The 13,717-nt window shown below is 44.2% G+C and overlaps 1 protein-coding gene across 2 annotated transcripts in view; it reads left to right on the top strand.

The window, feature by feature from the left end:
• Positions 1-13,717, top strand: part of VCL (vinculin) — an 81,042-nt gene that overhangs the window by 55,317 nt on the left and 12,008 nt on the right. Inside the window, exons 11-19 of one of the 2 annotated variants that reach the window (XM_066600395.1) lie at positions 219-409; positions 2,654-2,853; positions 3,282-3,410; positions 3,501-3,650; positions 4,126-4,234; positions 4,356-4,658; positions 6,586-6,710; positions 8,755-8,937; positions 11,483-11,713. In XM_066600395.1, the coding sequence (XP_066456492.1) occupies positions 219-409; positions 2,654-2,853; positions 3,282-3,410; positions 3,501-3,650; positions 4,126-4,234; positions 4,356-4,658; positions 6,586-6,710; positions 8,755-8,937; positions 11,483-11,713 (1,621 nt within the window). The remainder of the gene's footprint in view (positions 1-218; positions 410-2,653; positions 2,854-3,281; positions 3,411-3,500; positions 3,651-4,125; positions 4,235-4,355; positions 4,659-6,585; positions 6,711-8,754; positions 8,938-11,482; positions 11,714-13,717) is intronic. The other variant, XM_066600396.1, reaches the window with a different exon arrangement.

The raw sequence follows: 13,717 nt of genomic DNA, 5'->3' as shown, positions 1-13,717 counted from the left end.
AGTCTACGTCTAACAAAGCACTAAACAACTATAGTGTACTTTTGTGGGTTTTGTCTAAAACTCCACAAATCGTGTCAATTATCCCAAATGAGAATGTGCGTCTGAGATACAGTAACCAGACTGTGAACCCCAAAGGGGACAGGAACTGTTGTAAGTAATCACATATTTGGAAATAAGTGGATGAACAAGATGGATATCTGCTTTCTTTTTCTAACCAGGGGAAAAGGCGACAGCCCCGAAGCACGGGCCCTGGCTAAGCAAATTGCCAATTCATTGCAGAACCTGCAAACTAAAGTGAATCGCGCTGTTGGCAACAGCCGTCCAGTGAAACCTGCAGTAAACCTGGAAGGAAAAGTAGAGCAGGCTCAGCGCTGGATTGACAATCCTTCAGTGGATGATCGTGGTGTAGGTAAGTGAAACAAATGGATACTGTAACCCCATCCTTATGCAATCCAGTATTCTCCCATGCAAGTTCATAGTGTGGTAGCATCTGATTCATGTAGAATAGAGACTCATACGGAGGTTTACCAAACAGATTCGGCCAGCTCATCCTGAACACTAAACATCACCGTATAACACTAATTCACTTGGACTTCGGGGATATCAGTCTGTCAAGGAAGGAAGCGACTGCGAATCAATTTCACCTGCTTTGGTGCAAGTGAAAATGACAGCAGGTGCGCTGGAGAGTCAACCACAAGACACCTCCAAAAGGGGAATGGTTTAGCAGGTGGTGATCACAGATTATTGGTTCCTCCTGACTGATTCTTCTCTAGTTTTTTATTTGGTCTTTGTCGAATGGTAGAATGAGGCCGAGGCAGGTATCGGCAGTTCAATCAGGTGGTACGGATAGTCCTGCTCCTCCAGGATGGCACATCCATACATACCGGAGCAAGAAGGTTTGTGGTGTCTACCAACACAGTCTCAAGAGCACAGAGCAGATGCCAGGACATGGGCCGTTGCTCACGGAAAGCTGGACAGGGCTGTCGATGGGCAACAACCAGCATCAAGACTGGGGTCCGATCCTTCAAGTAGGAACAGGAATAGCAGTGCCAGTCTGCATGTTTCTGGCCAATCTGTCACCCTGACTCTTGGTATGGGACCTATGTTCACAGCTGGCAATGGAAGGCTCAACTAGCATTTGTCACAAACGAGACAATGTAAAAAGAGGGTAACCAGCTCATTCCAGGTCCACCGGAGAGCACAGACTTGTTTGACCATCCAGATAAGTAAGCAACTTTGAAAGGAAACCCAGCTTCGCCAGAAACCCCCAAAAATATAAAAAATCCTTTGACCATTAACAATAGTGTTGCAAAAAGACAGTCCCCTTCGCCTGACATACGCACCGAACTCCACGGGGAGTGCTGGGGCCTTTAGTGCCTCAATTTGTGCAGTCTAAATTGACATCCAAGACTGTCCCATACACGTTCTTTTGGCAATAAATCAGGCGACTGGGCAGCCACAGAAGTGTGACAATGTTGTGGGGCTTCCTGTGACCCCCTTGTGTGTGTGGCTGAGCATTATCCTGCTGCCTCTTGGAATCAGAGGAACACATGTTGCTGCAGGGTGTTCTGAACAGATCGCTGAGAGGTCATTGTCCCTCATACCACTATTGGGGGTGACCAACTGTCGTATGCGATGACCTTACAGACCAGCAGTGGGGGCAGTGTGCCGCTTCTCAGCAAAGACAGAATTAAGGCGCTCAGCCCAAGGTCTCCAGACACTAACACGGCTGTCGTGAGCGCCCTCTGTAGCGTCCAGTTTCTTCATTCATGACACCACTGCAAACTGAGGCAACGGTGAATGACAAAGGCCGTACATGTAATGGGGTGGGGGGGGGGCAATGAGACCAAATGTTCTTCAGCCAAGTGCCTGACCATGGTTTCAACCGACAGTGGTGTAACAATGGTGCTGCCTGTCTCTGGATGGTGGACAATGAAACAGTTGGAGCTGCTGTTGCTTGTTGGACAATCAGATGCTCCTCTCTATGAGTGGTCTGTCGAGGGTCCTGAGCCCGGTCACTTTGGGTGTCCTCGCACATCCACTGGTCCCAACACCTCCTAACAGTCTGGCTAGAACTGCCCAGGTGGGGGACAATTCATCGATACGACCTCCAGCTTTTCACACTCCAATAATGCCCCCCCTCTCAGACTCTGGTAACGGGGTAAAAGCTCTTCTTCTCTGCGTCGCAGAGGCGTCTAGTGGTCAACAAGCTCTACACAAGCGGAAGAAGATGTCACTGCACACAAAGCCTCTGTGAGCCTTTTATAGGACAAGGGGGAACCACTTTTAGGGTCTCTGGTGGCAAGACCGTTCATCTAATCACAGCACAACTCCCATCATTATATATCTGCCTGATAAGTAGCTGCATGCAGAGTTTTGCAGTAATACGACAACTTCTAGGGGTAGATTTTTCTTTTTTTTTTTTTTTTTGACACTGTGTGAATACAATTTTTATTTAATTTTTGTAACCCATTTTCTTTTTTCTAAGATATTGCTTTTTCTCCTCCATTTGTGAATAAAGAATTTAAAAAAATATATATACACTTTCCATTTAGATTTTTAGATTTTTAATGAACACATACAAATGGTAACTAAGACTTGCAGACTAGATGCATACAGTATGTGTTGTGTCATTTTCTACCTCCTTTTAAAGGTCAGGCTGCCATTCGTGGTCTAGTAGCTGAAGGCCGTCGTTTAGCTAACTCAATGATGGCACCTTTCCGTCAAGAAATGATGGCAAAATGTGACCATGTGGAACAGCTTGCAGGGCAACTGGCTGAATTGGCTGCACGTGGTGAAGGAGATACCCCCCAGGCTCGTGCCGTAGCTGCTCAACTCCAGGATGCATTAAAGGTAGTTGGGCATATTTACTATTCTGTTTTGTCTGAAGCCCACAGTTTTTCTTAATGCTGGTCCTCTTACACGGGCCAAGTTCTTGGATTTATGTAACCAGCACCGAACAACACACGTTAAGCAGTTTCTTGGCCTGTGTAAAAGATGATTCAAAGCAGATCATGGGGCGATACATCACTGCTAGGAATGTTCATCCCAGTAGTCTCGCTGTGCATCGTTCTTGGGAGATGTAACACTAATCAGTAAGCGGGAAACTGAACCACCAGCTGACCATAGAGCGCTTGCTTGTCAGTTGGTTGACTGTTGGTCTTATGGCCCAGTTGTCAGGGGGGGAAAGGCGTTCGAAGGAACGTTAGGGCCTCATAATAAGCCTGTGTGAAAGCACCTTAATGTTGTTTGTTAATTACATTTATTTTTATTTTCTTAAGGATTTGAAAGCGAAAATGCAGGAGGCGATGACACAGGAGGTGTCTGATATTTTCAGTGATACTACCACTCCAATAAAACTGCTAGCTGTGGCTGCTACCTCCCCACTTGATGCACCCAACAGAGAGGAGGTTGGTTACAATGAGTTGTGTGTGCTTGTAAGACTATAAATCCATATGTATTGCATACACTCCATGCTTTGGTTTTAAACCTGAATGTAGGTATTTGAGGAGAGGGCTATCAACTTTGAGAACCACGCAGCACGCTTGGGAGCCACTGCTGAGAAAGCGGCCGCTGTGGGAGCTGCTAATAAAGCCACCGTGGAGGGCATACAGGCAGCAGTGAAGACCGCCAGGGAGCTGACTCCACAGGTTGGTGACATACGTTGTGACATTTATTTCTTTTAGGACAAATATTCATATCATTGAGAAACTTTGCTCATTAGTTAGTGATCTTAAGTCGCATCTCTTCCTTTGAGGTAAGAATATGGTATGAGTGTCACTGAATGCCGCTTCTGTTTTGTATTTTAGCTCTGAGCATAAATTTTCTAGAAATCCACAAACTCTGCTTATTAGGGAGGCATAATCAGGTGCTCTACAGTAATGCAACTTAGAAAGAAATGCAATGTAACACAGAGAACACCTCTTCGAAGATTTACTGTAACTGGTCTCGTTTGTGTAATAAGGCAGTCACTGAGTCCTATACAAATATTGGTTGTTTTTGCCCTTCGTTTTGGTCTGGAGATGCTAAAAAATGAGGTTCCTTATCCTTTTTGCAGGCAGTAAGTATTTATGTTGAAAGTTATTCCCATTAAAGTTTATAACAAGTTGACTTGCTCTAATGTAGGTGGTGTCTGCAGCGCGCATCCTGTTACGTAATCCGGGAAACCAGGCTGCCCACGAGCATTTTGAAACCATGAAAAACCAGTGGATTGATAACGTAGAGAAGATGACCGGTATGTATAGAGTCTGCATTGGGATGTGTTGGGATAATAAACCAATTGTATAAATAATTGCATTTTTTTCTGCAACGTAAGATTCATCCCTTATCCTCCTATATTTACTTTTATGTAACAGGTCTGGTTGATGAAGCGATTGATACAAGATCCCTATTGGATGCATCAGAGGAAGCCATCAAAAAGGATATTGATAAATGCAAAGTGGCTATGGCAAATATGCAGCCCCAGATGTTAGTTGCTGGAGCCACCAGCATTGCCCGCCGTGCAAACCGCATTTTATTGGTAGCCAAAAGGGAAGTGGAAAACTCTGAAGATCCGAAATTCCGAGAGGCTGTGAAAACTGCATCAGATGAGCTTAGCAAAACTATTTCTCCTATGGTCTTAGAGGCCAAAGCTGTAGCTGGCAACATCTCGGATCCAGGTAACTAAAAGAAGAGTTTAGTTCACTTTCCTTCTGAATTTTTGATTAGACACAACTTTAAAACCGTTTGACACATATATCACCTGCCATTTATCATTTAGCTTAGAAATGGGATTCTGTCAAATTACAATCGGTGTTTTCAATTTTGACCTTGGAGTGAAATGCTGTTCTTTCCAAGGCCGATTTAGTCTTGCACTGCTGGTCCTGGTGGCCATACATGGTCTGTCTAACTGAGGTGATAGCCTACAGCTGTCAGATAAATTTATGTAAAGTAAGGTGAGAGATCAAACTCCTTTTTCATTCTGAAGCATTTGATATTGCACAAGGTTTTTTTTTGTTTTTTTTTTATTAGAGAAAATGGACCTTGTACAAAAAGTTAAAGTTGCATATATCTGAACCTACTTTTTATCTGAATATTTATAGATATTTATACCTGAATGCTGTCTCATAATGCCCACACAACTGCCAATAAGTGGCCAATAATATTGCCTACATAAAAATTTCCTTCAGATAGAATCTCAATACTGCCATATGTTGCTAACATAATGATATGTATATTGTCTTTACAGTACTGATGGTGAATAAATGCTGTCCAAATAATATCCAAATAGTCCCATTTAATGCCAACAATGCTTCCAAATAATGCCACCTTAAATTGGCACAAAATACTGTGTGGTTCCAAGCTTAAAAATACTCACCAGCAAAAAAGCTTAAAATATCGCCACATATATCAGGGGTCAGTACAGAGATCTCTCCCATCATCTATTTATACCCAGGACTGTAGCAAGGGGGCGTTCTAATAATTATGTATAGATATATAAGGGGTCAGTACAGCGATCTCTCCCAATACCTATTATACCCAGGACTGTAACAAGGAAGGGGGGGGGGGGGGCTCTAATAACTATGTATAGATATATCAGGGCTCAGTGCAGAAATCTCTCGCATCTATTATACCCAGGACTGTAAGAAAAGGGTGCTCTAATAACTATGTATAAATAGATCAGCTGCACAATACAGAGATCTCTCCCATCATCTATTATACCCAGGACTGTAACAATGGGGCGCTCTCTACGTTTAAAGAAAAGGTTTTTACGAAGCATAGAAGGGGGCTCTTTACTGTAAGAACAGTGAGACTATGGGACGCTCAGCCTGAGGACTGGGTGATGTTGATATCAATAAGAGGGTCCTGGGTGCCTTTTTTTTTTTTTTTTTTTTGAGCGATACAAGATTACATGTTATATCACTGATTACTCAGAAGGGTCGGTAATCTGGGGGTTATTCTGATTGCCAGATTGGAGTCGGGAAGGAATCCTCCTTCCCCTTAAATGAGGAAAATTGGCTTCTACCTCATTGGGGTTTTTTGCCGCCTACTGGATCAACATTGGGTGATAGACTGAACTGGATGGACGTGCAGTATGTCCTTTTTATTTTTTCAGCCTTGCACACTATTAGATGTTTTCTCTGTAAAATACTTAGAACGTTTGGCCTTATTGGACTACTTGTGTACCACAGTTTAGAAACCCCGGGACAGTAATGTGGTTTAGAGCTAGAAAATGCAGAATCACACCATTGACAAAAAGTAAGACACGAGTTACCTTCTGCTCAGTCTTCTTTCTCCCTGCTGTCCTTGTGTCCGAGTGCTGCAAGTGGCTGCTCTAGGACTATCATACCAAGCTGCAGGGAACCAGCAATGTGCTTATTCATCCATTAGTAAAAGGAGACCCATTGTGGTTCAGGTCACTCGCCAGGAATGAGCTCCTACTTTTAAGTGCTTTGTTGTTTGCTTCCTGAGAGTATTAATACTACAAACTTCTGTAAATTTAGGGGAACAAAGTCCACTTTTATACCCCGTGCCCTAAACCGCAAATATTTGTAACAAATTATATTTTCAAATGTTTTGAACAGAATTTTTTTCTTCTGTCGTCAGCTTTACAGAAAGGCTTCCTGGACTCGGGTTACAGGATTTTGGGAGCAGTTGCTAAGGTGCGGGAAGCTTTCCAACCTCCAGAGCCAGAATTCCCCCCACCTCCACCGGACTTGGAGCACTTGAGGGTAAGAAAGCTACATGTACTTGTATATTGCTGAAAGCTCCTCTTCGAAGTGCTCCTAGCGGAGCTGCAATAATGTGGAAGGTTAACCCTTTCCAATCCACTGTCGGGGCTGCCCCGACATCATCATTTTCCTCTATAGCTCCGATGTCGGGGCAGACCCGACATGCTGTTTCCTCCCACGCTCTGCTGACAGAGGCCACCCGACACACTTATGTGAATAAGTGAAATGCAAACAGCACTGATCAGCGCTGGATTCTTCATTTACTGAAAGCCAGATGTTCCTTCTCCTCTGCCCTGCTGCCCTGTATTCTCCGACAATACAGGAGGGGAGAAAGAACATGAGTGCAGTCAGTAAATGAAGAGCCCAGCGCTTATCAGTGCTGATAGTGAATGCCCGAATGTGCTTCCCTCCCCCTCTCTGCTGCCGGAGAACACCCGACACACTTTTATGTCAGTAAGTGAGCTGGAAACGGGGGCATTCAGTAAATGCAGAATGGAGCGCTGTCCAGCTCACTTACTGACATAAAAGTGTGTCGGGTGTTCTCCGGCAGCAGAGAGGGGGAGGGAAGCACATTCGGGCATTCACTATCAGCACTGATAAGTGCTGGGCTCTTCATTTACTGACTGCACTCATGTTCTTTCTCCCCTCCTGTATTGTCGGAGAATACAGGGCAGCAGGGCAGAGGAGATGGAACATCTGGCTTTCAGTAAATGAAGAATCCAGCGCTGATCAGTGCTGTTTGCATCTCACTTATTCACATAATAGTGAGCAAAAGAAATGAGAAAGTGGGAAGGAGAGAAACCACCTTTTAGGGCACCTGCACACGAGCGAAAATTCCGCGGTGGGATTTCCTGTGGAATTTCCGCCCCTGGAAGCTGCCATAGGATTGCGTTAACAAACGCAATCCTAGGCAGACGGCCGCAATTTGGCCGCGTGGCAAACAAATCGCGGCATGCTCTATTTCTGTGCAGGGCTCGCAGAGCCCCGCACAGAAACGTCACTCACCGCCGCCGGCCCCGCTCTGTGCATGCGCCGGCTGCCCAGCAGCTGGCACATGAGAGAGCCGGGGCCGCGGGAGAGGTGAGTGCCCGCGCTGCTCTCTGCAGACACTCGGGTCGGGTCCCGCTGCGAGAATTCTCGCAGCCGGATCTGACCCGGCCGTCTGCAGGCGGCCTTACTGTGAAACATGTACTAGGAAGCCTGGACTTCATCCTGCAATTTGTTTTAAAAAGTATCACGCGCTAAAAAATTATAAGTCAAAATAAATAAAAACCTTTTAATTTATCTAAAAGTGCTAATACAATCATTAGGTAATTTATTTGTGTGGTTTTCTATGTTGTTGTTCCAAGTAATCCACCAACCTCTTTCCCGCACAAAATAAATTGGAGCTGGGAAAAATGAGCGTGGCAAAAAAATTGGATTGGAAAGGGTTAATGCTTCCACAAATGCAAACGGCCAGCCTGAGGGTCTGTTCACACCAAATGATTGTTTGAACGAGTGATTGACGTCATCGTTTCCTCGTTCAGCCTACTTATATGGGCAGGTACATCGTTGGCCCGTTCAAACGAGAAGTCATTCAGTCATTCACAATTGATGTTTACGTGAATGAAAACAACTGAACGAATGCTGTTTGCACAAGCAATGATGATTTATTTATTTATTTATTTTTTTTATGCCTGCATAAAATTAACGACAAACTGTTAATCGGTTGTTTGGTCGTTGGCGTGCATCTATATCAAATTTCCAAGCGACAGGGAGGTTTGGAAGAACAAGAACAAAAAAGCTAGAAAAAGTAATATTGGTAAAAAGCTGACCGTGCCTTACTGGGGGACAATCCCAGCAGGACACCACAGGGGCGCTCACATCCCCATTCCCCTCTTCAGTTTGAAGACCTGCCTCACAGATCTACAGCAGACAATGTGATCAGTGTGACTGTCACTGTTATGCTGCCCTCGGGGAGGGGTGCAGGAAGATGATGGCAGTCTCTTTTAGCACTGGCATGGTTATACAAATTTTTCTACTTTAATTCTGTATTTTATTTTAGTTGACTGATGAGGCACCTCCAAAGCCCCCACTTCCTGAGGGAGAGGTTCCACCTCCCAGACCCCCACCTCCAGAAGAGAAGGACGAGGAGTTCCCTGAGCAGAAGGTGGGCGAGGTGGTGAATCAGCCAATGATGGTCGCTGCGAGACAGCTTCATGATGAAGCTCGCAAATGGTCCAGCAAGGTAATCATCAAGTTGTAGAAGTAACTAGAAGAATGAGTAGATTAAGACAGATGATTGCTCTAATTAAAATCTGTTTATGTTGAAGGCCAGTCTAACTACAAAACCTATTGTTACGTTAATAAGTGGTTATTTTACATGTTGTATACTCCATATTATCTACATCTCTGGCCGGTCATGTGATGTGACCTTTAGGACTTCTGATCGGTACGGTTTCTGGAAAGCGAGAAGCTTGTTGATCTGCTTGGTGAGGTTGAACCACTAATTCAGACTGGAGGGGCGAGACGGGTAAACATGGCAGATACTTGCAGCAATGTAAAGATCTGAAAATGTCTTCATTGAGTATAGAAGTGCTTGTAGCTAAAGGTCCAATGTAGTTTCAGTAACCAGATTAAATAACTACATTGTCACGCTAGCTACCTACAAACTGCATATTTTGGAATCTGAAGAACCACCAATTTATTGTTGAAAGTTGACTGATCTTTTTTCGCACTGAGCAAATGGGTTTCTCTGGTCAGTGGGTTTCGCCGGCCACTTGTTCGATAAGCGTGCAAATCCATAGGATATCAGATGCACTTAAAGTGACACTCCAACAGTTGTGAATATTTACTATATAGTTCTGTGTGATACAGCTGTAGTATTTTATGGGAATATCCACACATTTAGGTGGTATTTACTCTGCAGCTTAGAAGAAAATGTGTATTTCAGAATGGGCTTCCACAGGAGATCCCGGCAGAAAAGAGGAGAAAAAGCTTTTCATTGGGGAAGATTTCCCTTGTTCGTCCTGCTGGGTTAAAAAGAAATTTAATAGAAAGAGTGCAAACATCCGAGCTGCGCATCAGAGTGAGCTGTTAGAGTAATGGTGGCTACATCAATGTTTGAGTTCTATGGATTACTTTCCTAAACTGGTTTGGAATGGAGTTGTAGGTGCTCAAACTCAGCAGGTAAATGGCCCCTTAACCCGCAGGACATGCATTGTCTCTGATCTTCTGCTACGTCCGAGAGCAGAGTACAATAATGGTCCTTAGACGAGCCGATTTCCGTTTTTGAACGAGTGAATGATGTCCCCGCCAGCTCGTTGGCTCTTGTTTTGGCAGGCAGATGCATTGTTGGCTCGTTCAAATGAGACCTTGTTCAGTTTTTCACATTTTCTTTATAATTGATGAGAGCGACTGATTGTTTTCTGTTTAACTCAAACTATAAGCAAATGAGCCAATGATGGTTTTTAAGCCTGCAGAAAATGAACGACGAACGAAAAGCACGTGACTTTGGGAACCGCAGCTCATAAAAAGCCTGAAAACCAATGGGCTCACTCAGGCTTAAGTGACCCGCGTATTTATCATGCACATAATATGCAGGATACAGCAACTACGCTTGTAACACAAAAAAATGCAGGCAAGGGTGGTAAGAGAAATCAATGGGCTATTAGCACCGTGTAAAACACGTGGGCCACATTTGCCCGAGTGAGAGAGCCCTAAAAAAGTTGTTTAGAACACCTGTACTGAATTCGGATAAGCGTAGTGCAGACAGCCGTATCATGGAGTTTCAATCACCCATAGGGTGGTGTTGGGGGGATTGTTACAATTTGGCTGCATTATGGCTATCCAAATCTGGTCTGACCATATTTAAAGCTTTCGTTGTAAATAGCACAATGGTACTGTGGCCCTAGAAAAGGCATTGATTGCCTCAACCAAACTTCAGAATTCATGTCACAAATCTGTTTTGGGTGTTGAGGGTTGTGGTACATTTATGCTTTTTGCATTTTGAAAGTCGTCTTCTTTCCAGACCTGTGTGGCGAGTTACGATACTTGATGCATTTGCTTATAACAATAGCTTTTAGGCCTCCTTCACACGGGCGACAAAGTCGTGCGATTTTGTAGCGTTGCTACAATTCGCATGTATGAGAAGCCCATGGTTTCCTATGGGTTCCTTCACACATGAGATGTTTTGTAGCATGCCACAAAACGACACACAAACCTCGCAAGTTCGGCGATATGCCCCCGACACGCAAGGTTTTGTAGCCCACATTTCCCTATGGAGCCTTTTTTCGTTTGCATCGCATCACACGAAAACACGGTCTGCATGCGATGCAACTTTGACAGTAGCAGATGCTACAAAGTCACGTGATTTAGTAGCGTCACATGCGACTTTGTAGCGCTACAAAATCGCGGCATTCCTGCGAGAAAATTGCACCGATATCGCACGGTGCAGCGATGCGATTTTCTCGCAGCGATGCGGTGTCGCCCATGTGAAGGAGGCCTTACAGGGTGATTTTGATAAAATGATAAATAAAAAAGCTGCAGCCTACGTAAATACTAATCTGTTCTGATTGAGTTTTGGGGTCCATAGAATTGTGTATATTTGCAAACTTCTGTTACCATTATTTAAACTTGCAAACTGTAAGAGAATGTCTCTGCCTAAGGGTTTGTATAGAAGTATTTAGAGACATGGTTTGGCTTCAGGTGCGTTGAACCCTTGGCCGTCCTGTCCCACCTCTGCTTTTGGTACTAACCTGTCCCCCTTTCTTTACCCTTCCCTGCCCTCCCAGTCGCCTGGAAGCCCGGCTCCCACTACTCCGCAGGGTAGAGAAGTATCTGAGATAGAGCAGGAGCGTGCGGACGAGGAGGAGGAGGCGTCACTGGAGTTTGCCCTCTCCTCTGACATTGAAGATGATTATGAGCCCGAGCTGCTATTAGTGCCTGAGGGGCAGCCTGTAAACCAGCCCATGCTGGCCGCAGCTCAGTCTTTGCATCGCGAGGCTACAAAATGGTCCAGTAAGGTACTCTCAATGGTTACCAAGCTCTGCATCCTCCACCCTGCCATGTGCATCCCACCCCTCGCCCGCCATCCATGACACGGTTTGCGTCTCCAGTCTGCGCCAAGCTGATGTCGCTGAGTGTGTTATATGCCGGCTTGTGTGAGCCCATGTATGGCTTCATCAGTGGAGATTGGCTTGTCTGTGTTGATGTTTTATGTTCAGATGTGACTTGTCTAATGATGCTCGTTCCATGGTCTTGTAGGTCATGTTTCTGAGCAGAACACCTTGTCACACTGCTAGGCTCACGATACTGATCCATGTAGGTGAACAGAACAGGTCCAGGATGAGCAATAAGGCTCTACTCGGGGAAGATCAACCACTCTGTCTTCATTGACTGGGTCCGCTATGATAGCTCATTCTTATTCTAGTTAATAGGCTTCATTTGCAATACCAGAAACGGCTAATGGACAAGTGTGGCACTGTTTCTGGAGAACTGTTATGGACAAACCCCTTTATTATACTTATGAGGTATTATATTGACTATTCACTATGCTTTGATCTTTCTAAATTAGTGGATATGAGTTTTAGGCAATACATGAAAGGAAGGCAAAATCATTGCAGGCGAAGAACTTTTAGTCGCAGTTATTTAAAACATTCAAATGTTTACATCTATAAAAAGCAGAAAATGGAATAATAGATGTATTAGCAATTATCTGCTAGAGGCTCCATCTGGTTTTATACACACTTGTGTTGGAAGATACATTAAGTTTCGTTCGCAGATTCTGTCAAATTTGCTGGGAGAAATAGTGCAGCATGCAGTGCTATAGGTTTGCCTGGTAAGATGGCAGACTCAATGATAGAACTGGACAACCCCCCCCCAATTAAAAGTTCCATTGAACAGTGGGTCTATCAGACACTGTTGGTGCCTTCATATGATGAAATGGAAAAATAGAAATAACGAAGCAGATTTTAAGAGTCTAATTATTCCAGTGTAATTCCTCTACTCACGCATTCGGTGGTCTAGGCATCCTACTGGCATCCACATTGGACAGCAAAATTGTGGAGTCCCGCAGTATGGGGAGCAGAGATGATGAGGCAGCTACGGCTCCACCAAATGATGGCTGCAGATTTCCTGCCAGTATCTTATGCTGACCGGTCTTCCTGAAAGTTTCCTACTCTTAAAAGTCAATTTTTATCGCTTTCGATGACTGACTATCCAGACAAACTGATACACTGGCTTTTGTAAAGCCCTATTAACCTGATAAGGATCAAGCACCCCCTATTTACAGCGTTTGGTCCTAAGCTTTATCTATACGCTGTGGGAATAAAGCTTCTGCAATGCAGTAGGAGCAGATAGGGTCCTCGGCTGGTTGTCGCAGCTGAGAACTCGAATGAGAAGGCAGAAGTGGGTTTTTAACCGCATCAGCCTTCTCTTTTGCAGACTACATAGCGCTATGTAGTGAAGAGAGAAAGCACCACTGCCGCTTCCACTATTCAACCCAGCGATCACGTGATCGCTGGATGCCCACTGGCATGGCAGACCTGCAGGATCTCAGCAGACCCAGATTAGCTCTGCCAGTATCCACTGTCAATACGTGGAGATTTTTCCCCATATATCGGGGCTCCTATGTTATGAGACACATAGATGCTCAAAAAAAAGTTTAAAATTTACAGAGTTTTTTTTTTTTTTTAATTCTGTAATTTGTTAAACTTTTTCTTTTTGTAAATGTTGTTTATTAAAAAAGATATATATTATACGGAGAGATCTACCTACTGCTGATGCCAACCAAAGCGGTCATCTGCCTTACCCCGTAAAATTATTTTGGTAGCTGAAGAAATAAAAAAAAAAAATAGGGCCATAAAATCTCTAAAATGTGTCTGCTATTTTAGGGGTGGGTGCCAGATTAAGGGGATTTTAGACTATTAATGTACAGCCATCATGTTCTATAGTACTTAAAGTATGAAGATGTTCTCCGGTTATCTATACTGATCCTCATACACTACATATAGTAGAATCTGTGAAGA

Source organism: Eleutherodactylus coqui, chromosome 4 (assembly GCF_035609145.1).
Source record: "Eleutherodactylus coqui strain aEleCoq1 chromosome 4, aEleCoq1.hap1, whole genome shotgun sequence".
In the NCBI taxonomy this organism is placed as follows: Eukaryota; Metazoa; Chordata; class Amphibia; order Anura; family Eleutherodactylidae; genus Eleutherodactylus; species Eleutherodactylus coqui.
Note: the sequence above shows the minus strand (reverse complement) of the source record. Positions and strands in the feature narration are given on the sequence as shown.